At 45.3% G+C, this 22,056-nt stretch overlaps 1 protein-coding gene across 1 annotated transcript in view; it reads right to left on the bottom strand.

Moving 5' to 3' along the window:
* grin3bb (glutamate receptor, ionotropic, N-methyl-D-aspartate 3Bb) overlaps window positions 1-22,056 on the bottom strand; it is a 50,806-nt gene that overhangs the window by 2,573 nt on the left and 26,177 nt on the right. The window contains exons 2-8 of the mRNA XM_085775246.1: window positions 19,848-20,515; window positions 13,943-15,035; window positions 9,278-9,423; window positions 6,456-6,571; window positions 2,557-2,708; window positions 2,203-2,367; window positions 553-620 (exon numbers count right to left, since the gene is read on the bottom strand). Coding sequence (XP_085631372.1) covers window positions 553-620; window positions 2,203-2,367; window positions 2,557-2,708; window positions 6,456-6,571; window positions 9,278-9,423; window positions 13,943-15,035; window positions 19,848-20,497 — 2,390 coding nt within the window. The 5' untranslated portion in view covers window positions 20,498-20,515. The remainder of the gene's footprint in view (window positions 1-552; window positions 621-2,202; window positions 2,368-2,556; window positions 2,709-6,455; window positions 6,572-9,277; window positions 9,424-13,942; window positions 15,036-19,847; window positions 20,516-22,056) is intronic.

The following is a 22,056-nucleotide window of genomic DNA, read 5'->3' as shown; positions in this document are numbered from 1 at the left end:
GTCAATTAAATCATCATCATCACACTTCATCTTAGTTCAAATAATACAATACACATGGCCGAAAGGGAAAGCGGGAGAAGCTAAAGCTTATCTAGTCACGCCCCCATTACCCACAGAATAAAATCTTCATCATAATCTTAACGTTACATTACGACACATGAAGCAAATACTCGGAACTACTTTCGTTTTTGAAATCCCTCCACCCAGCAGCCGTGTCTGGAATGTAGTTCCGGCTGCATTTCCCTCTAAAACAACTCTGTCTGGTAACGTTGTGTTATTATCTCATAGCGTGGTGAATGTGCAGGTCACAACTTGTCCACCAGAGCGTTGTGGAGTTGTTGGATTGTGTATTTGATGAGTTTGATGAGGGACAGGTTGACCTGTACCGTTCACCTCCATTGTGTTCACTGAGCAGCTCACGTCTCTGCCCCGCCGATCTCAAAACAACACGCACCGATAATTAAAGGTAACAAACCTACTGCTATGACTATAGGGATTATGGCAATGGGTGAATTTGCCAAAATGTTGAACTATCCCTTTACATTTCATCACCTTTTCTCCTTGTCCACTCCCTTACGCTTCACGTCCTCGTACGTCATGTTCAGAGCTCGATGGATTTTCTGTCAAACACACAAACAGTTTCTCAGTTTATCTGCTTAGGTTCACAATCGTCATTGTCAAGTTGAAGACAACTGGACCTCTTGTCAGATCTTAAAGACGTTTCATCTGAATAAGTTTCTTCAGTTCTAAAAACCGAAATGCTCCTCTAGGTTAAAATACACAAATGGGTAACAAACAAAAGGAGATCTGATATCTTGGGGGGAAAGCAGGGTGTGGGGACATCTCAAGTGATTAAAACAAAGGAAAATTCAAATTTACCACTACAACGTCATCTATATGATCTGATTTTTTTTTTTCACTTTAACCTACTTTTGAACACATTGGACCAAAAAAAAATACACAGAAATCATCAGATCCAAAGTGGAAAAAATACCTCCCTCTGTCCTGATCCACACCAGATGTCTCTATTCATCAGCAGATTCAACCTCTTTTTCCCGACTATATGGGGGGGAAAAAAGCAACGTCTGCCCCTCCCATCCCCCAGATAAATATTCTTTTGTGCTATCACATCTCCGGTTTTACGTGGTCCGTAAAAATCAAATAACTGGAAGAGAGTTCCAAAACTGCTCTTTCGACTGAAGTCGAAGGCAGTGCTCCAGGTGACCTAGTTTAGTTTTTACGGCGCTTTGAAGACGCCATGTGATCTGATCATGCCGTGATCATAGATCCAGAGGGTTGACAACTCTGAGGACCGGCTCCATGGTGACCACCCCACCAAAGGTTAAAGGGATAGTTCACCCAAAATTGAAATTGCACTCATTATCTACTCACCCTCATGTGGACTAAGGGCTGGGAGAAGTTTCAGAGTCCTCCGTGGCTTCTCTGAGTTACAGGGGGTCTCGGCGTAGCACTGCATGTCAATATGACGGTTGCAAATGGATACCAACTGTCTTCGTAACAAAAAGACACACTAAAAAACATCCAAATACCTCCATGCTGCTCGTATGTAATGTCCGTCTTGTAATGAAGCCCCGAAATGCGAAATTGTCCCGAAAAAAATTAAATAAGTCTATATTTCAAGGTCGTTTTGCAGCGGAAGCTTCTCGAAGCTCCTCTTCCCGGTTCGTCAAATTTGGACGAACTGGGAAGAGGAGCTTCCGCTACAAACAAGCTTGAACTATAGACTTATTTAATTTTTTCCGGGACAGTTTCACATTTCGGGGCTTCAATACAAGACAGACATTACATTACATTACAAGCAGCATGGAGGTATTTGGATGTTTTTTGGTGTGTCTTTTTGTTATGAAGACAGTTGGTATCCATTTGCAACCGTCATATGGACATGCACTGAAATTTCTATTTTGGCTGAACTATCCCTTTAATACCTGGGATTCCCTCATTTAGAACTAAAGGAGACTTCCGGATGAAACATCTTCATGAACTGAAAAAACCCCGGTTGCTTTCAACTTTAGCATTACACAAGTTTCTCAGTTTGTTGTTTCCACACATGAACCTCTGTGTTCCCCAACAAGAGAGAACCTCCGATCAATTTTGCACTTTTGTTATGAAAACGACTCAAGGTTGTGGCGGCTAACAGCTAACAGACCACTGACCATGTCGCTGTGGCCTCTGATGTCTCACCTGTGAGGTGTGCAGCCAGTACTTGAGGTTCTGTCGGCGGCGGATGTGCGGCAGGATCAGGCGGTAGAAACCATGTTCACCTGCCAGAGTCAACAAAGCCCCGCCCACTCCAAAACACAACAACACAAAGAGTCCTGAGAAGTGGCTGATGCCCATCTGGAGAGTCTGACAGACGGTAGAAGAAGAAAAGGAAGAAGAACCGTGATGATGTTCAGGTCATGAACTCATGTGACGTTTCAGCCTTTGAAACAGTTTTGGTGACAACATCAACACTTCACATCATCACATTCTCCTTGTTTTGCACAGAAAGGCATGCATGGTTATTTATGAATAGTTTATAGGAAACAGACAGACCTCAGTGACGGCGAACACTCTGTTTCCACAGGGAACCACTTTGTACCACTTGTCATGCAGCAGGTCCATGTACCCTTCTGACTTATATCTGCTGATGAATTCGGAAATGTTGGACGACAGAGGAGAGTTCTGAGGCAGGCCGATACCATAACCTGTAGGCAATCATCAATAATCAATTAATAACAGGCCAATATCATAACATGTAGACATTCATCAATAATCAATTAATAACAGACCAATACTATGACCTACAGGCAGTCATCAATAACCAATTAAATAACAGGCCAATAAAGCCAATCACCAATAATCAATGAATAACAGGCCAATACAATACCCTGTAGCCAATCAGCAATAAATGTAATTTCGAGGGATGTCCGATAATATCGGCCAACCGATAATATCGGCCCCATATTAGCATACAAATGTAATATCTGTCCATATCGTCATCGGTTTTTCTGTCGATAATGAAAACCCGATAGCGTAATGCCTGGATTTTGTTATGAATTAAGTAGCGGCGGACCGTCGCTACTTAATTATTGCCGCCGCTGCTTCAGACGCACAGTAATAGTCCACGTGTTCTCACTACACGGCTGTTCTGTTGTAAACAAACACACATGGCGATGGTGCCGCAATCGGACTACACAGCTGCTAAATGATTGGCTGTTTCACTGAGCCAGGCAGAGAGCACACGTGTCTGTTAGATGATTGGCTGTTGCAGTATCGGTTATTATCAAAAAAAAAGGAAATTATGTTATGGACGGTGGCATATCGGATATCAGCAAATTTCCAATATCGGACATCCCTAGTAATTTCCCACTAGTTTAAGTCTTTCCGCTAAAATAAGCTAAACTAAGCTCAGACAGCAGTTTCCCTCCTACTTCCAGTCTTTGTGCTAAGCTAGGCTAGCGGTCAGTGTTGTTAACTGAAGCATTGATTAATTATTCATTTGATTATTCATCAAATAGCTTAAATGCTTCACTACATTGCACTTCTACATTGACAACTGCACCGCTAACAGACGCTGTGCTGCTGCCACCACTAGGGGGCAGTAAACTACAGGCTGAGTGACACTGTCATTAGACGTCACTTTACCTCCTGTTTGTGTCTGTGTTCGCACTTGACTCATGTTGATGATCAGTGGGGCCGCCAGGATTCAATTTCAATGTACGCACAGAAACGGCAAACACAACAACACAACACACACCCCTGTATCACTCCTGCATCATGCCACGTAGCAATGGGACTCATCGCTCATTATTAATAAATAATAGCCAACTGCACAACTGAAAATATTGTAGCGACCCCGCAGTAATGTTCTTGTTCTGATGTTTAAGTTGTGTGATTTCTGACTGACTGTCAATGTGTACGGAGGTACAGGGGTTAGGGTATGGTTGGATGAGAAACTGAGGGGCCGGGGTGAGTAAGACAGAGTCCTGTGTGTAGGTGAGTGAGGAGGAGCAGAGGAAGAAGTGAGAGCTGTCAGATAAGTTTGTGTTATGTTGTTGTAGTTACGGGTTGGACGCTACAATATCAATAACAACATGTGCTTAACATAGACGTCGGACGTGAAATAGCCGCGGACCGGAGCCAGTTCTGTGCCAGGCTCGCCGCTCTGCAGCGGTTTGTGTTTATTCATCTTAACAGAGCGCGTGAGAGATTAACACACACATTCACACAGGCTACACATACCCGCAGACACACAGCTGAGGCGCTTGCCGACCGGCACGGAGAAATGCGCATCTGGTCTGGTCAGTGGGTGCTCGAGCACCGGAGCACCCACGGAATCGGCGCCGTTGCAGACAAGTGAGTTTGGAGCTAACGAGAGGAGATAGTCTTCACGTAGCACCTTCATTATCGCTGCTCTGCTGCGTGTTTATGATCGTGGGTTATCTGGGGTTTTTTTTAAATGCTTGGAAAAGGCTCATCTGTCTTTTTGACATTTCTATACTGGACCGGGTGTAATCATCACATAGCGGTAGTGTAAATAGGTGCCAGAAATCAAAAAGTGACAGATGACATGACGTAAATGACAATCACTGGCTTTTACGTTAGGCTTCAGTGATTGGTTTAATAATCAATGAACTGAGCAGGTTTAGCCTATTACAAACAACAAGAGTCTTTATCACACCCCCTCAAGAGAAACAAAATTGCTTTTTTTCCCCACCTATGAAAAAAATTGTACGCACAGTGCGTACAGGATTCCGGCTGGCGGCGCCACTTATGATGATGTCATACGGGACTGATGGCACTCAATAAATAAAACTGTTCTGGGTATTATCAGCATCATTACACCTCATGTTGTTAAGAAAACATGTCGTACTAACACAAGACAGAACAACAAACAGGAGCCCGCTGAGGAAACAGCTCAGTGTCAGTCTCTAAATTGTTTAACTAGGGGGGTGGGGGTGGGGGGAGTGGAGGGCTGTTGCTTTTTTCTGATTGGTCGAGATGATGAAACTTCTTGAAACATGTTTCTGGGAAAAATAAAACATTCAAGACTGAGAAGAAGAAGGGAACTGAAGAAAAACCCACAGACACACACAGGCAGCTGACAGCAACACCAACCCCCCAGCCTGAACCTGGACCTGAACCCAGTGGTGTAGCGGTCGATGGACGCGAGGGTGCGGCGTCCCCCCATTCTTTTTTTATTTTATTTTTTTTTGAGAGGAACTAAGCTGGGTTCTCCCCGTGGCTATGCTACATTTTCACCGTAATTAAAAAGCTATGGAGTAATTGTGATTGTTAAAGGGATAGTTCAACATTTTGGCAAATTGGCCCATTGCCACAATCGCTATAGTCATAGCAGTAGGTTCGTTACCTTTATTTGTCGGTGCAAGCTATTTTTAGAACAGCGGAGCAGAGCCGTGAGCTGCTCAGAGCTACGCTATAGAGGCTAAAGGAATTTCTTGGTTTCCCTCATCAAACTCATCAAATACAAAATCCCAAAACTCCAAAACACTTTTGTGGACAAGTTGTGACCTGCACATTCACCACGCTATGAGGTAATAATGGAACGTTACGAAACGGAGCCGTTTTCGAGGTAAATGAGACTGCTTGCTGAAAAACTGCATCAGCGGTTTTGCATGAATTTCCCTCTAAAACAACTCTGTCTGGTAACGTTGTGTTATTATCTCATAGCGTGATGATTGTGCAGCTCACAACTTGTCCACAACAGCGTTTTTGAGTTGTTGGGTTGTGAATTTGATGAGTTTGATGAGGGAAACCAAGAAATTCCCTTAGCCTCCATAGCATAGCCCTGAGCAGCCTGCCGCTCCACTCCGCCGTTCTAAAAACAGCTTGCACCGACAGTTAAAGGTAACAAACCTACGACTATAGCGATTATGGGAATGGGCCAATTTGCCAAAATGTTGAACTATCCCTTTAACTACGTGACTTGTAACTTGTTATGAGTGAGAACAGAGGCTCTCTGTCTTCCACCTGGCGTCTGAAAACCTTGCAACATCAGTGTAGTTACGTAATCTGCATTTTTTGTTTATGACTACACAAATATACACGTCTAACATCGTATATATCCAGAGTTCCATCTATTGTTTTTTTTTTTGACGGCTTTGTTGTAAACAAATGCACATGGCCAGGCAGAGGTGTAGCAAAGTAAAGGGCAATTTCCACTGGATGCTGATTCATTTCAATTCTGTGTCAGTTTCATGCATCATGTGTTATGATTAGGTAGGCCTACTAGGTCTGGTCTAAAAGTTGTTTGTCTAGAGATTATAACACTTTGGCTTCGACTTTCAACACTTTGGAGTGAATGATTGTGACAGTGGCATTAGGCTAGATAACAATTAAACACTACAGTCTTGTTCAGTGACACTAAACTTAGTGTGGCAGTGGATGGTATTTCAATGACGTCACATATTTATTTCAAACACCGCGTTTACCTTCGATGGCGAACGGCTTCCCGACCGTGGCCAGTTTGCAGTCGGCGTCGATGGAGACTTCGTAGTCCAGCAGAGCTTTGTCCATGATGAAGGCGTCGAGCTGAGGAGGATCTGTCCTTCAACACAGAGAGACACGTTACCACGGCAACCACGGTGACTGACAAGTGTAACCAAGCGTCTCAGGAACTGTTCGATTACTATGAGAAACTTAATTGGGGGGCAATGGAGATGCTAGGTCAGGGCTGTCCAAACTTCTTGCAAAGAGGGCCAGATTTGCTGAGGTGAAAATGTGTGGGGGGCCGACCGTTCAGCCTGACACCCATTGAACTAGAGCTCTGTAAAAGAGAGTAACGACAGCAATGGTCCAATGGAAGCGCCTCCTGGTGGAGGAATATGGGTTTTATTGCAAAAGCGCCCAAGAACTGACATCTCTGCATTGTTGGTGAATGAGCAAGTGTGGTGTTTTCAATAATTTAAGGACATTTATAGATCACCTACGTTAATAGCATCATTGTGGATCCTTTACAGATAAACATTAACACATAGGCGAGTAAAAAAAAAAATAGTTGTCTACATTAACTCATTGAGTGCCATTGACGTCTATGGACGTCAATCAAAATCCAACGCTTGAGTGCCATTGACGTCCATAGACGTCAAATGCAGTTTTCTGCGGCTGGTAAATGGGGACGCTCTCGCGCACACTGTGAGTAATTTGGGGGCTTCTGGGATGTGTAGAACGAAGAAGACTGTAGATCAGAGCAAGAAGTGAAGAGGAAGGAGAAGACGAGCGCGATCGGTACAGAGATAAAAAAGTCGGAAAAAGTTTCTATTTCTAGAGAAAAACGACGGGCAGAGCCTGGAACAAGTGTAACGTGGAGCTGGAGGAAGCTTAGCCACGGTGCTGTTAGCATAGCTCCAGCATGAAGTGATCGGAGGAGGCAGGAAAGGTAAACTCATCTAGATGATCAGCACCGAAATGCCGAAGCGAAAGCGGATCGCGGAGTCAGTTTCACCAGTTGCTGTAAACCGACGTCGTGACGACGAACCGAGAGATCAGCGCGGTGCGTCGCTGCCGCGGCCGCGTCCAGCAGAGAGGCTGAAGACGCCACGACGTCTCCCTCCCTCCTTCAGAGACGATGCAGCAGGAGAAGTAGGAGAGGAGAGGGGAGGGGGAGGGGGAGGGGGGCGTAGGAGAGGCTGAGGGGGTAGCAACCGCTCGTACTTGTTGTATTTTAGTTGTTGTTGTTGTTGTTGTTGTTATGTTTTTTGTTTAGTCTTTTTTTGAAAAAAACACGTGAAATTAAATTTTCAGATGTCTTACATGTTTTTGAAGCAAAAATTAAAACGGATAAATCACTGTTTTTCTTGAGAGACTCTCTTTCACAAAAATGCATTTTTCTCAGCTTTCTAGAAAAAAAGTGGTCTTTTTGGTGCAACCAGGCTCTATTCAACTTTAGATAAATCAAGAATGGAACAAGGTACAAACAAATGGTTTTTTCCCTAGTTAAATAGAGAGTCTCCTCTTTCATTTGAGCTGTTTGGTGTTTTCAGAGTCATAGTACAAAATATTCTCTGGGTCTTGACATATTACTCATAATGCCCCAAAACGCTGGCACCTGGCACTGACCATTTTATAAAAGGTCTGGCACTCAATGAGTTAATGTTTCAATCTACATTTTGTAATAAACAAATTATAAGTATAATTTGATATGACCAAGACACCTAAAAACAAAAACACGGCCGTTTTCATCAATTTACAAGCAGGTGGGCAACACACATACATTGGAGTGAATGAGTTTTCTGGGCGCTTTTGCAACACCCATATCCTGCCACTAGGGGCGCATGAGGCTTACCAAGGGAGTCAATGGTGGTGTCGTTACTCTCTTTTCCAGTGCTCTACTTTGAACCATTCACAAAATTAACTATTTAATACTTTTTTTTATTGCAAATGGAATTCTTTTCATTTCTTCACATAGAATACAAATAAATCTCAACAGGTTTTTACCAAAATCACCCTGCTTTTCATATTTGAAGAAAAAGTCTGTCTGAGAAAAAAAACTTTCAGGAAGCTTGATGTTCATTTGAAATATTGCATGTGATATTTTATATTATATTATATTTGATAAATGGGCTGTAAAGGGTCATGGGTCGCGCAGCTAGAGTGCGGCTACAGGTCTGCTGCCATCTTCTGATGAAATATAAAATAGCTTTTTTTGTACGTGTTTTTTTTTGTACGTGCTGACAAGCTGCATACTATTGATTTTATGACAGAGGCTGCGGGCTGGTGGGAATTTGAACACAGGTTACAATTGGCCCCCCGGTCAGACTTTGGACATGCCTGCGCTAGGTGGTTACCATAGCAACACAGAGCCAAAAGAAGAAGAAAAAGGCTCAGATAACAGAATCTCCTGCTCAGGTGAGTCACATGTGAGCAGCCAATCAGCTTCCTGCTGCTGTCGGTCAGTGGCTCTGGCATTTCTGGAGTGACCTGGAGTCTGTTACCATAGAAACCAAATGTGGAAAGAAAAAAAAAAACGACCCCCTGCCTCTGATTGGATGAGGGCTTACTCAATGTTGTGATTGGATGTAATTGAGCAGAAAGTTCAGCTCTCAGGTCAGCTGGTAACATCAATACAAACAAAAGGGAAATCACTGAAGTGAGTGTGTGTGTAGGTGTGTAGGTGTGTGTGTGTGTGACAGAGAGAGAGAGAGGATTATGGGTGATGAGTTCAGCCTGACTGAAAGCTGAAGGTCACTAAAGAACAGGTGTGTGTGTGCGTGTGTGTGACGTCAGAACCAGCAGGTGGCGTGTTTCCTCTTACTTGAGGGTGGCGACGCCTTCAGGTGTAGTCGGTTCGTTGAAGCGTCTCATGTACTCGTGCATCTCCGGGAAACTTTTCTTCATGTAATCCTCGGCGCTGCTCTCCCTCACCGTCCCAAAACGGAAACCCCGGGATGGGTGGTGCAACTGTCGCACCACCGCCGGAGAAGAAGAAGAAGAAGAAGAAGAAGAAGAAGAAGAAGAAGAAGAAGAAGAAGAAGAAGAAGAAGAAGAAGAAGAAGAAGGAGGAGGAGGAGAATGAACAAATGAATGACTGTAAATTATTATTTTATTTTGTATCTGAATGAACTTTGTAAAGTGTCGAAATATATGAACTGCATCCTTTTTGCAGATGATACAAATTTCTTTTGTTCTGGGGACCAGTTAACTGATATAATAACTACTGTTGAAAACGAGATGAAACTTGTAAAGAAATGGTTTGATGTAAATAAGTTATCTTTAAATATAAGTAAAACAAAATTTATGATTTTTGGGAACCGTAAAACAGATACAGTAGTTAAATTGAGAATAGAGGATACAGAAATTGAAAGGGTGTTTGAAACAAAATTTTTAGGTGTTATTATGGACCATAAACTGAATTGGAAAATGCATATTAATCATGTCAAATCTAAATTAGCTAAATCAATCGCTATATTATACAAGGTAAAAGATATGTTGAACCAGCGTGCTTTGTATATTCTGTATTGTACAATGTTTGTTCCTTACATAACGTACTGTCTAGAAATATGGGGGAATGCATATCCTACCCATACTAAACCGATCTTTATTCTTCAAAAAAGAGCTGTAAGGATTATCACTAAGTCAAATTATAGACAACCATCAAATGAATTATTTATTAAATTAAGAGCCTTCAAATTTATGGATTTAGTGGATTATAAAATAGCATTGATAATGTACAAAGTATTTAACAACTTGTTACCTTGTAAAATTGTAATCATGTTTAAAAAAAGGGAATGTAAATATGAGCTCCGAGGGAAACGTATGATGGAAAAAACAAAGTCCAGGACTAAAATAAAAGATCAGTGTATTTCTGTAAGGGGTGTAAATATATGGAATGCACTAGACGATGATCTGAAAATGTGCCGGTCAATGTATGAATTCAAACGTTTGTTCAAGAAAAAGGTATTTGGTAAATATGAGAGTTGTGGTTGACGTAACTGACACTATTATGGTATTATGTTTTTGGGATATTGTGCAAAACAATATTATTTCTGTTTGATGTTTTGAATGATGTGATCTGATGAAGTTGATCATGTAAGAAGGGTAGGCGAAAATAAGCGAGAGCTTCAGCCTATTCCTTTTCGGTCTGCTCTTTTCTAGTTGAGTTGATTTTTGTTTTGTTTTGTTGGACTTTTAACTTTGAATGACCTGACCGAAATAAACACATTTTCATTCATTTTCATTCATTCATTCATTAAATTTAGGCAGTGGTGGAAAAAATGAAAAGGTCACGTCAGGCTAAATGAAGTTGGTTTGGTCACATGGTGTCATATTAAAGGGGAATTGCCATTTTTTACAATCTGGACCTTATTTCTAGCATAAAATACGATCATTTCCTCCCCCAGATAACTTTGGTGTCATTACAAGTGGTTGTGATGAAATGAGCTCCAGCCAAGAGCCGCGTATATCCGTATAATGGAGTCTACAGGGCAGCAGAATGCAGCCTCTAAATAACACATTATCTGCAGAGAAACTCCTTCATTTCACCAGTATTTAGTTCTGATAGGCTAGTGCTATTCCCCTCTGAGTCCGGGGTTAGCTGTTATCAACATCCGGGGTCTGTAAATTGACCTACTGACCTCTGACCTGGATGATGTCATCTCTGAGCGCCGCGCAGCGCGGCTTGTTGCTACCGCTAATGCTACGGTTCGTTTCTGTGTGTTTCTGACTTGTCAGAACAAAATGAGCAGCTGGATGAAGTTCAGCTTCCACAGGCTTCCTCTCCTCAACCTGGACTCTCTAAAGCTCCGGCTAGTTGAGATAAAAATGGACCCGAATGCCGAAGCGGAATGATTATTATCAGAATGAGCCGGGCAGCGGTCCGAGATGACATCATCCAGGTCAGAGGTCAGTAGGTCAACCTACAGACCCCGGATGTTGATAACAGCTAACCCCGGACTCAGAGGGGAATAGCACTAGCCTATCAGAACTAAATATTGGTGAAATTAATAAGTTTTGCAGCAGATAATGTGTTATTTAGAGGCTGCATTCTGCTGCCCTGTAGACTCGCATTATATGGATATACGCAGCTCTCGACTGGAGCTAATTTCATCAGAACGACTTGTAATGACACCAAAGTTATCTGGGGGAGGAAATGATCGTATTTTATGCTTGAAGATGCAGATTGTAAAAAACGGCAATTCCCCTTTAAGGCGACACAATGTGACCAAACCAGCTTCATTTAGACTGACGTGACCTTTTCCTTTTCAAAGAACCAATTCCCCTTTAAAAACGTCTCTGTCTCTTCATACAGAGTTTGAGTTGCCCTGGTTACGAGCTGACGTCCATGCAGAAACCTTAAAAATTAATCATAAAAACAAGTTTTACCAGTGAAAGGCATCGTTTCATCTTGTTGATGTTTTCTGTCACTATCATTTTCGGTTCATCCTGATGAAGAGCAGCTGATGCTCAGTCAGTCTCAATAAACAGACCATTGATACTGACAGATACATGTATTGATTAGTTGAAAAGGAGTCAGTGCTGGTTGGAGCAGAGAGGAGCTGCTGTAGAAGATGCTAATGACATGTTTAATGAGCAGCTGCAGTAGATCAGAGCTGCTCTCTGAGTCTGTGCACATTAAAAATAAAAAGCTAATCACACACAGATGGACATCTAGTTAACCCCCTCCTATTCCCCCAGCACCCCACCCCACCCCACCCCCTAGCTCCCAGCAGCCTCGGCTGAATAAACACTCAAAGACCTGTTTCATGCTTCAATCAGCTGCTGAATTAAAAGTGTAATTAGGGCGAGGCAGGTGATTCACAGAGCAAATTTAATCTGCAATTATTTCCCGACAGGAAGCAGAGAGTGAACGAACAAAGAGAGTTGGTGGCCGAGAGGCTCGTCCTCAGCCGGCCTCTCTCTCTGTTCCCGCTGCCTCCTGCAAACTCTAATTAGGACAAAAAACAGCCCGGGAACATAGGAAACGATGACCATGAAGAAGCAGCTCGGACCGAACTCCTCTTCTGTGGAAACACTGCAAGACACACATTTCTACCTGGCTCCTGTAAGGAAGTTTGGTCTCTCTTAGCCCTTTTCCACCGAGCTGGTTTAAGTTTGTTTATCGATGTAAAAACAGTTGAAGCTAACTAGCTGAGCTACAGGCGGTGGCTAACAGCAGCTAACGTTCATATCAAAACATATCGCCGTCAAACGTAGTTGCCGGTCGCGGCGATTACGGCGAAGACGGCTGCTTTTTCCTTCTTTTTTTCAGCCGGGTTTAGAGTTATCGTTAATTAAAAGTCTGTGCTTCCACGTCACCCGCAGGTCGGACTGGGTTTTAATTTTCTGGTCCGTTTATAACTGTAGCAGGCAGCAAGGACAGGAGCAGCTCCTGGATGGGGAGCCTGGCTCTGACTTGGCTCCTAACCAGTGGAAAAGCAAAGTGGTTCTTTGGAGGCACCAGAGTTGAACCAGTTAAAGGGCAACTTCGGTTTTTTTCAACCTGGGCCCTGTTTTCATATGTTTTTCTGTATATGTGAGTGATGGATAATACTTTTATTGAAGTAGCTGCAGTATTGAGCTGGGCAGGCAGCCTGCAGCCCAGCTAACGCTCTTCAACCGGGCAAGTGGCTCCCGTCAAAGTTCGCCCTATAAACGGGCATTTTTTTCACACTGACAGCCTCAGATAGTTACAGTGAGTGTCCGACAACATACTAGAAAGGAGAAATGAACGTATGTCTCTACCTTTAGCACGTCTCTTCTTCTTCTGACTGGCAGTAGTCATCCCCGGTCAAAGTGGTCACAGCAGACCCTGTGGTCGGCATGGCGCAGTGCATCGACAGGAGTGTCAGCATCCATTTGTAGCACAGCTAACTGTTAGCCCTAACTTGTGAAAGCTCTGTGAAAGCTGCGCGAAGAGCAGCCCAACATTTTGTTGTTAATTTGTAAATTCTCTGGTCGTCTCTCTTCTCTTCACCTCAGTCAGGTAACAGTATTCCCCACCGGTGTTTTGCCACGAGTTATCGCAAGATTTCAGAACGAGATTTCTGGCGTGGTGAGATTTGGACACAGATCACAGCAAACAGCGACCTCCAGCTAAAGGTAGAGACTATTACGTTAATTTCTCCTTTCTAGTATGTTGTCGGACACTCATTGTAACTATCTGAGCCTGTCAGCTTGAAAAAAATGCCCGTTTTTAGGGCGAACTTTGACGGGAGCCACTTGCCCCATGGAAGAGCGTTAGTTGGGCTGCAGGCTGCCTGCCCGGCTCAATACTGCAGCCACCTCAATAAAAGTATTATCCATCACTCACATATACAGAAAAACATATGAAAACAGGGCCCAGGTTGAAAAAAAACGAAGTTGCCCTTTAAGCACCAAACTAGCAGCACTGAACCAGCACTGGAACCAGTTTGGTGGAAAAGAGGTATATGAAGTATCAAACTTCGGTTCTGCTCTGGACGACAAGGAAACACGAACTCACCTTGGCGTCGTGGATCCCAGAGACCTCCTCGAAGGTCTTCTCTCCCACCATGACGGCGGCCAGGTTGGCGGTGTAGCTGGACAGCACCAGCAGACAGAAGATGGCCCACAGGTTCATCAGGAACCGGCCCGTCCAGCACTTGGGCGTCTTGGAGGAGACGGTGCGTCCGAACAGGATGGCGTAGCACAGGTTCAGAGCCGACGAGTACGAGAAGACCCGCACCCTGTTGCGTCCGTGAGGCGTCATCCCGAACGGACTGTTCCACTCGTACAGCGTGAGGAAGAGCGCCGTGATGTGCAGCGCCAGGAAGATGCCCACCCACATGGACCAGTGCAGCGGCCACATGAAGGCTCCGATGGGCGCCGCCGTGTCCTTGCTCCTCACCAGGATGCCCAGGCTGGTGGAGAAGAAGGGCGAGGTGAAGTCGATCACCTGACTCCGCGCCGAGTTGATGCTGAACGAGGTGACGGCCATGTCCGCCAGCCCATTCAGCAGATCCCCCACCAGCCCGGTCCAGCGGCCGCCCTTCCACGCGCCGTACTTCCCGTCCCCGACGATGTAGAGGTCGAACTCGAAGCCCAGGTCCTCGGCCAGCTTCTCCAGCAGGTCGATGCAGTATCCGTAGCAACACTTGCTGTGGTGCGCGGGCAGGACGCTGCCGTTGCCGGCGGCCACCTCCCGGAACGACCGCTCCAGAGTCTCCGAGCTGTTGGTGCCGGCGTCCAGGCAGAACTGACCGGCCGGGCAGCTGCCTTCGTCGTCCACATCCCGCGTGAACACAAACGGGTGTTCGACCAGAGTCACCACGCGGACTCGACTCCCCGCCACCGGCAGCCCCGCCCGCCAGCGGCCTCGGGTCCTCCCGCCCGCCGCCTCCGCCCGGTGCCGATGTTTGGGTCCCTGCCAGACTCCCTGGTCCTCCACCTCCAGCCGCCCCCCCTCCCAGCTGCCCACCGTCACCCAGGTGGGCTGGCCGAGAGCGTCGCGCCGCAGGTTCCAGATGTGGAACCGCTTCGAGGTCAACACCTGAGACTGGTTCTGCTGGACCTGGACCGGACCCGTCAGACCGGAGAAGGACGTGTTGAACAGGAACCTGCAGCACAGGAGACAAACAACAGGTCAAACTAGTTATAAAAGAAGGTTCTGCATGAGGAAGACTCTGAGGTTCAGTCTCCTAACCCAGTGTTTTTCAACCACTGTGCCGTGAGAGTTCGTCAGGTATGCCGTGGAAAAAGATCAAATTGAACTTAATTGATCCAAACTAGGGTTGCATATTTTGATAACCAACGCTCGTAAGCGATTATAACCGTTGACTAGGCTTGTGCCGACCGGCCGGTCCTCTAAGGCACTTAAAGCAGAAGTAAGTGGAATGTTTGTGTTAATATAAGTCTTAAATAGTTCTATCTTCCGACAGCAATCACTTACATAGAGTGTTTGGTCTGAAACACGGGTCTGTCAGTCACTCTGCTCTGCTCTGAGCCGAGGAGAAAACTTTCCTTGTATCCTACAACCTTTATCCAATGAGGAGAGAGAACGGCATAAAGGGGCAGTCCTCTCTGTGTGTGCAGCCAAGGGATGCGCGTGAATGTGGTGACGTAGGGACGAGGGCGGGGACTGCTAACTCCATCGGCTGACAGGAAGTTAGCCAAAACGACCGGATCGCTTACTTCTGCTTTAACCCAGTGTTTTTCAACCACTGTGCCGTGAGATTTCGTCAGGTGTGCCGTGGAAAATGATCAAATTTAACTTAATTGATCCAAACTAGGGATGCATATTTTGAATTTTTTTTTAGACCGATAACCGACGCTCGTAAGCGATTGTAACCGTTGACTAGGCTTGTGCCGACCGGCCGGTCTTCTAAGGCACTTAAAGACCCCCTCCCATGAAAATCGTGTTTTTCGTGCTTTTCACATGTTCCTGTGGCATTTTTCTTGTGTTAGAGGACATATCAGCAGAAAAGGAAGTGCAAAATTGCATTTCTGAGTTTTTCTGCCTTCAAATTGCTGTGAACCAATGGCAGACGCAAACTGGCCATTTCAGGGAGACTGGAGCTGACGTGTCACAGCTCCAGGGGAGGGCACTAGTGCTACAAGCCCCCGCCCTGCTCTGCATCTGGCTCAGAGGTGAAAGCCTTGGCAGCTCGGTGTAGCTGTCAAGGTATAACAGGTATAGCTCACCTGGTAGAGCAGCTTGCACCATGAGCAAGGACTTTATTCCAGTCAGGGATCGAATCCCAGTGTGCAGTTTTACGCTAAACATGCTGAATCGGTCATTGTACAATGTCCAGCTGTCAGCGAGGGGCTGGGCGGGTGCAGAGCAGCACAGTCTCCGCCCCCCCTCCAGAGGTGCATTGCTAATGAGCTGCTGGTGCTGTGCAGAAGGAGAGCCCTGGGAAATGGCACAGGTTTCGTAATTTTGGCTAAAAACTTCATAATCACAATTTAAAGACCACAGAGAATGTTTTAAAATAACCAAAAAGGGTCGCGGAGGGGGACTTTAAGAGGATAATCGACGATCTGTTGTTTTTTTTTCTTTTTTGCCGATAATAAAATGAAAATCCACACCAGAACAGCAGAGCGCTCCTCTAGCTCGTCTGTGCAGCTGCAGGTGAGCGACTCTTTTATGTCAATGGGTGTAGAGGGCAGAGGCCTGCACAATGACCTTGCCTTAGCAATGTCCATTACTGAGTCAGAACAAACTAACTACACTGTAAAAGACAACATTTGTATTATATTTACTGTATTAGGCTGCATTGTGTCATTTTGTAACATTGAACAAAATGTGCCGTGGCTCAAAAAAGGTTGAAAAACACTGTTCTAACCAGTTTCCTATGGATCACGTAGATCAGATCTGTGCTAAACTGTGTAGGACACATTAAGCCTGTGTTGTGTACCTGCTGAGGCTTTACAGTCAACAACCATCAGGTGATCTTTGTTCTTCTAATACACAGATCAGACGTGGATTTTAGAGTCAGAGAAGCGAATAGAAAAAAAAAAACCCTGATCCGTCACAAACAGTGTAAATACTGATTATGGACTGTGATGAGCGTCTGAGACCTTCTTATTAAATCTCCAACATTTCTGTTTCTCTTTCTTTTCTTCTTCATTCTCTCTTTGGAGCGTTTAATCCGTCCTCAGAGGTTTTTATCTCTTAGCCTGAAATTTCATTTACTGTGAATGTGTTTGATCTTTTTCTGTCAGGAAACGTGATGCAGCAGTTAAACCTGTTCTCGCCTCGGCTGCAGCTCGGCGCTTCAGCTCACTTCACTTCACTTCACTTCCCGTCTCCTGCTCTTTTTTTTTTGCCTGTTTTGACCTTTCAGTCTGTTTATCACGCATTGGATTTCTGCCTGTTCCTGGATCTGTTTGCACTGAACAACCATCCCATAATCCCTGGACCTACGGTATGTGTGAAGTGACTGAACTATGAGCTTTGCCTCTGGTGTCTGTGTTTGAGACCCGTCCCCCGAGCAGCAGCTGTGACCGGACGATCTGGACCGAGATGAACCAACAGACGTTTTATTTGTCCTCCGTCCTCCTGTGGGTTCTCACTGACTGGCTTCGGTCTGACGGTGGCGTCCTTCAGGCCTCAACTCGGGGATTATTTACCTCCCGAACATCCATTTATTCATGTCTCGTATTGCCCGTCGGCTCGACAACATGTCACTGAAGCACTCGCTGGCTGACTGAAACGGCTGAAACACTGAAACTCATTTGTGCAAAAATTAAACGAGCAAACGTCAACATTTCGCAATTAAATCTGATAATGAACCCTGATTATAAATCTAGCACATTATAATCTATATCAGCAGCAGCAGCAGCAGCAGCAAACATGAATACTAATCCTCTGTGGCCACTTAGTTTATCTTGGTTTGATAACAGAAGTTATTAAAATAAGCAAACTGCATCTCTGACGTTGTGAGCCTGAAAAAACATATACAGCCTCAAAACATATAATATAAAAAGTGACAAAATATCAATAAAACTGATCAGTGAACAGATTTCTGGTTCATGAATGTGAAGAACAGATTGACCTTAAACTTATCAGACCTCGCCTCCACAACTTATTTATCTATCTATTTATTTTACTGATAGAACTAACATGACAATGCAATCTAAAAAACTGTATTCTCATTTACATATTCAATTGTTTCTTATATAAGAACTTATTGTTTCTTATAGTCTATATTTATCTTGTATATTTATTCACAATACATTTATCTTTATTTTATCCTCTTCACATTCTCTTTTGTTGCAGCAGCTGTGGCAGGAGTATCCCTGGGAATGGATCAATAATAAATAATAACGATACACGTGCAGTATGACACTAATGTTAGTTTTTCCTGAACATGTAAACATTGTGCAGTAGACATGACTCATCAGTGTTTGATTCATCAGGATGTAAATGTGTCATTTAACTGAAGACAGAATAAAGAGCATGTTAAAGGTGCATTGTGTAAGTTCTCCTGTTATCTATTCACGAAAATCGATTATTTGGTTCTTCAGTCTGTTTTTCATTAACCAGTAATCCCCCCATCAACAAACTGAAGTGTTCCTTTCAGCTCTGAATGAGCCGTTCATATCATTCATATCTCCATGGAGCGGGTAAGCTCGGTGCTGGCTGCCATGTGGTGTCGCCATGTTTTTACGTTCAGTGGCAGCGTGACGGTAGGAAACCACGGAAACTCAGCGGAGACACCGGAGCTGTCGGCTCAGTCACCGCGGTAACGCAGTGAGGAGGAATGGAGCGTTACACTGATGCTGCATTCACCTGCAGTCGGGCAGACGGCCGTCGCTAACAAACCAGATGTCATTTTAGTCACAGAAGTCCAGAGAAAGACGTGGGTCAGGTAAAACGTGGGTCAGGTAACAACATATTGTCATGTGTATTGTTTTGCCTCGTGCTGACGGACCACTTGTTTACATAGAGCAGGGATGTGATTTGCCAAGGACAAAAAAGCAGGAAATTAAACCGACTCATAGTGCGACACGGCAACAGTGCAGCTAGCCCATTACACACAATGACATAATTTTGACACTTTATATTAAAAGTATATACACAAACAGAAAACAATTAATTTAAGGAGAAAAAAAACCTCAAAAACAGCATGTCAATCAATAGGTGCAGATATTATTACAGTGTGTGTGTGTTGTGAATAAATATCACATAATCTTCATCATTTTGATCATTCAAAATGTGTCTGAGAGCGAGAGAGACAAGAGAGAGAGAGCCAGTTATGGCAGGTGGAATTAGCACTTGATATTGAACTTATTTAAAAGGAAAACAAACATACTTAGCTCCATTTTAATATTTAATGATGGAAAAAAAGTTCTTGTTCTTGTTCTCTTCTCCTCTTCAATATCAACACCTATGGCTGTGTGGGTTAAATGGTGGATAATGGCCGTCCGCCGGTCCCACCCCCCCCTTCACCCCCTTCTCAAAAAAAAAAAGCGGATTTGCATGATTTACGAGGGTCGCATTTTCATGTCTAAAAGTCCAGATTTCCGGAAAAATCACATCCCTGATAGAGGCTTGTTTATGCCGTTACCTGCAGCGGCTGTCGTCCGTCTGCCATCTAACCGATTTCACGTGAATGCAGCATGAAAAATACGACTGAGTTGCTTGCGATCTACAACCGCAACGCTAGATCGGAGTAATTCTTACACATTGTACCTTTAATAATCATCATCAATCACAATTAAAGGTAATGAACCTACTGCTATGACTATAGAGGTTATGGTGATAGGAGAATTTAACTAAATGTTGAACTGTCCCTTTAAGGTTCTGGTTAGGGCCAGCTTCTAGTTTTACCCTGATCTTTTTCTTTTTTTTTTCAACCTTTATTTTACCATTTTATCCTGAGCTGAGTTGTGGTTCTGGTGGAGATGATGATGTAGTGAGTTACCTGGACAGGTAGTGTCCCGACGACGGCGCCTCGTGTTTGTTGGGTTTGTCGTAGCAGTTCACCACGTTCTGAATCAGGGCCAGGTCCGGTCTCACGGCGGTTGCCGCGGCGACGGCCCTGCTGATGAGCCGCAGGGCGTCTCGGACGTAGAACTCCAGCGGCTTGCGGTCCACCTGCCCGTAGGCCAGCAGGCCGAGCGGCAGCCCGATGGTGTGCAGCGCGTCGGGGTTGAGCGGCAGGCCCAGCACCCAGTGCACCGTGGGTAACGTGAGGCCGAGGTCCTGGGCGCTGCGCAGCACCGCCGCCGCGCACTGCAGGTCGGTGCCGAACAGCAGCACGGTGGCCGGCGCCGGCAGCGGCTTCTGTCTGAAGTGCCGGGACAGGAAGTCGTGGATCTGCGTGTCGTCGTGGGCCGAACGCGTCAGGTTGAGAAGCGCCCGCGGTTGCCAGGAGAGACCGCCGCCGCCGCCGCCACCGCCACCGCCGCCGCCGTCCCACGATGCACCGCTCCGACCCTCCAGCAGCCGCAACAGGCCGCGAGCTTCCTCCCAGCCCTGGCACAGAACCACGGTCCCCTCCCGCCAGCCGGACCGCTGCAGAACCGTCAGGAGGAGGTCAGACAGACTCGACTCTGGAACGCCGGCCGTCATCTGGAGGTGGAACCGGTTCTACGCAGGAACAGGAGGAGAACCAGCAGGAGGAGGAGAACCAGGAGAACAGAGTTCAAACATGTTAGAGAGGATCAAAGGACAAACAGAACAGATCATCAATAACAGCCGCGTTTTTTCCTTGCGAACCGTGACATCATCAGTGGGCGAGTCACTTAAGACGAGCAGGAAAGCAGCAGGAAACCGTAACCATGTTGTATACAGTAGCTTAGTAAAATAAAACTTAATGCAGACTGATCGGTTCATTGTAAAACATTTATTTATTGATGTAAATGTGGTGATTTCTGTACGTAACGTTAGTCTCCAGAGCCCCGAGGCAGCGCTGCTCTTCTGTCCAATACACACAGGAAGCTTCACTTTTCATTCAAACTAACTAATGCTTCTGCCACAATTGTTATATTTCATCAATGAGACCAAGATTTATCTCCTAAAAATAATTTAACCAGCCGGTGGTAAACCTCTAAAAACCTGCGGTTAAGTCAATTAGCGATCGTTTTCTCCCCCCCGGGATGACGACGGAGGTTGGCCGGCCGAGCAGCTCTGCAGACCGGCTGCTGTCTCTGTGATGTCCCGGTCGCTGCGGAGCTTCACTTCTCCAAAATACATCGGAGCAAACTTCTAAACAGCCGTCATTTGGATAAACTGGCCGTAGATTTGGGATCTCAACAGTTACTTTCTCGCATGAAAAAATATCAAAACTTAATAGTAGTAGTAGTAGTAGTAGTACGGTAGTATGCTGTTTCAGAAAGAGCCGTTGCTGTGTTTACTTCCGCCTGTGTGACGCGGAATGACGTCCTCCCACTTTGGTTCCACTAACTGGTGTGAAAGCTGCTGGTTCGCCAGCACGGTTCTGGTTCCCGAACACAACTTTGAACCGGCCGGCGCGTTTTTTCCTTGTGAACCGTGACATCATCAGTGGGCAAGTCACTTAAGACTGTGGTGTATCTGATTGATCACTCTTAGCTCGACTATGACTGTGATTCCAGATTCTCGGTGATTGATTGGCTGTTTGTTGTGGTTGAGTTAAAGTGAAGCACGAGTAAGGCCGTGTTCAGACTGCAGGCAAATCTGATTCAAATCTGATTCCTTCTCATATCCGATTTTTAGGGCTGACTGTCCACACTGTTTTTAGCAAGTGTCCAAATCGCATTTGGCTCTGTTCAGACTGGGCCACATTATTGACCGATCTGACAGGTTGCTGTAGCAACGACGTCGGAGCGGAGGCTACGCCGTATGTGATCAGCTGCAGCACAGTGATCTGCCCGGTGCTGCAGCCGCACTGCCCCGCTAGTTTCAACCTCAGCCCGCCTGGTGTGTGTGTACGTGTACGTTTAGCCTACCAGAGAGACTGGTGTGCGTGTGTGTGTGTGTGTGTAGCCACAGAGACGGGAAACTCCAGCACCCCAGAGCTGGGAGCGCGCCGTCGCCGTCATTCCTGTCGCCGACAACACGGTAGTTTGCATAAAAGAAAAGTAACAAGGAGGAAATTGATATTTAACTGGAGCTCACGGGACCATACGGGACCTGTAACACAGTCAGTA

Source organism: Trachurus japonicus, chromosome 4 (assembly GCF_045865225.1).
Source record: "Trachurus japonicus isolate A0001 chromosome 4, Traja_1.0".
In the NCBI taxonomy this organism is placed as follows: Eukaryota; Metazoa; Chordata; class Actinopteri; order Carangiformes; family Carangidae; genus Trachurus; species Trachurus japonicus.
Note: the sequence above shows the minus strand (reverse complement) of the source record. Positions and strands in the feature narration are given on the sequence as shown.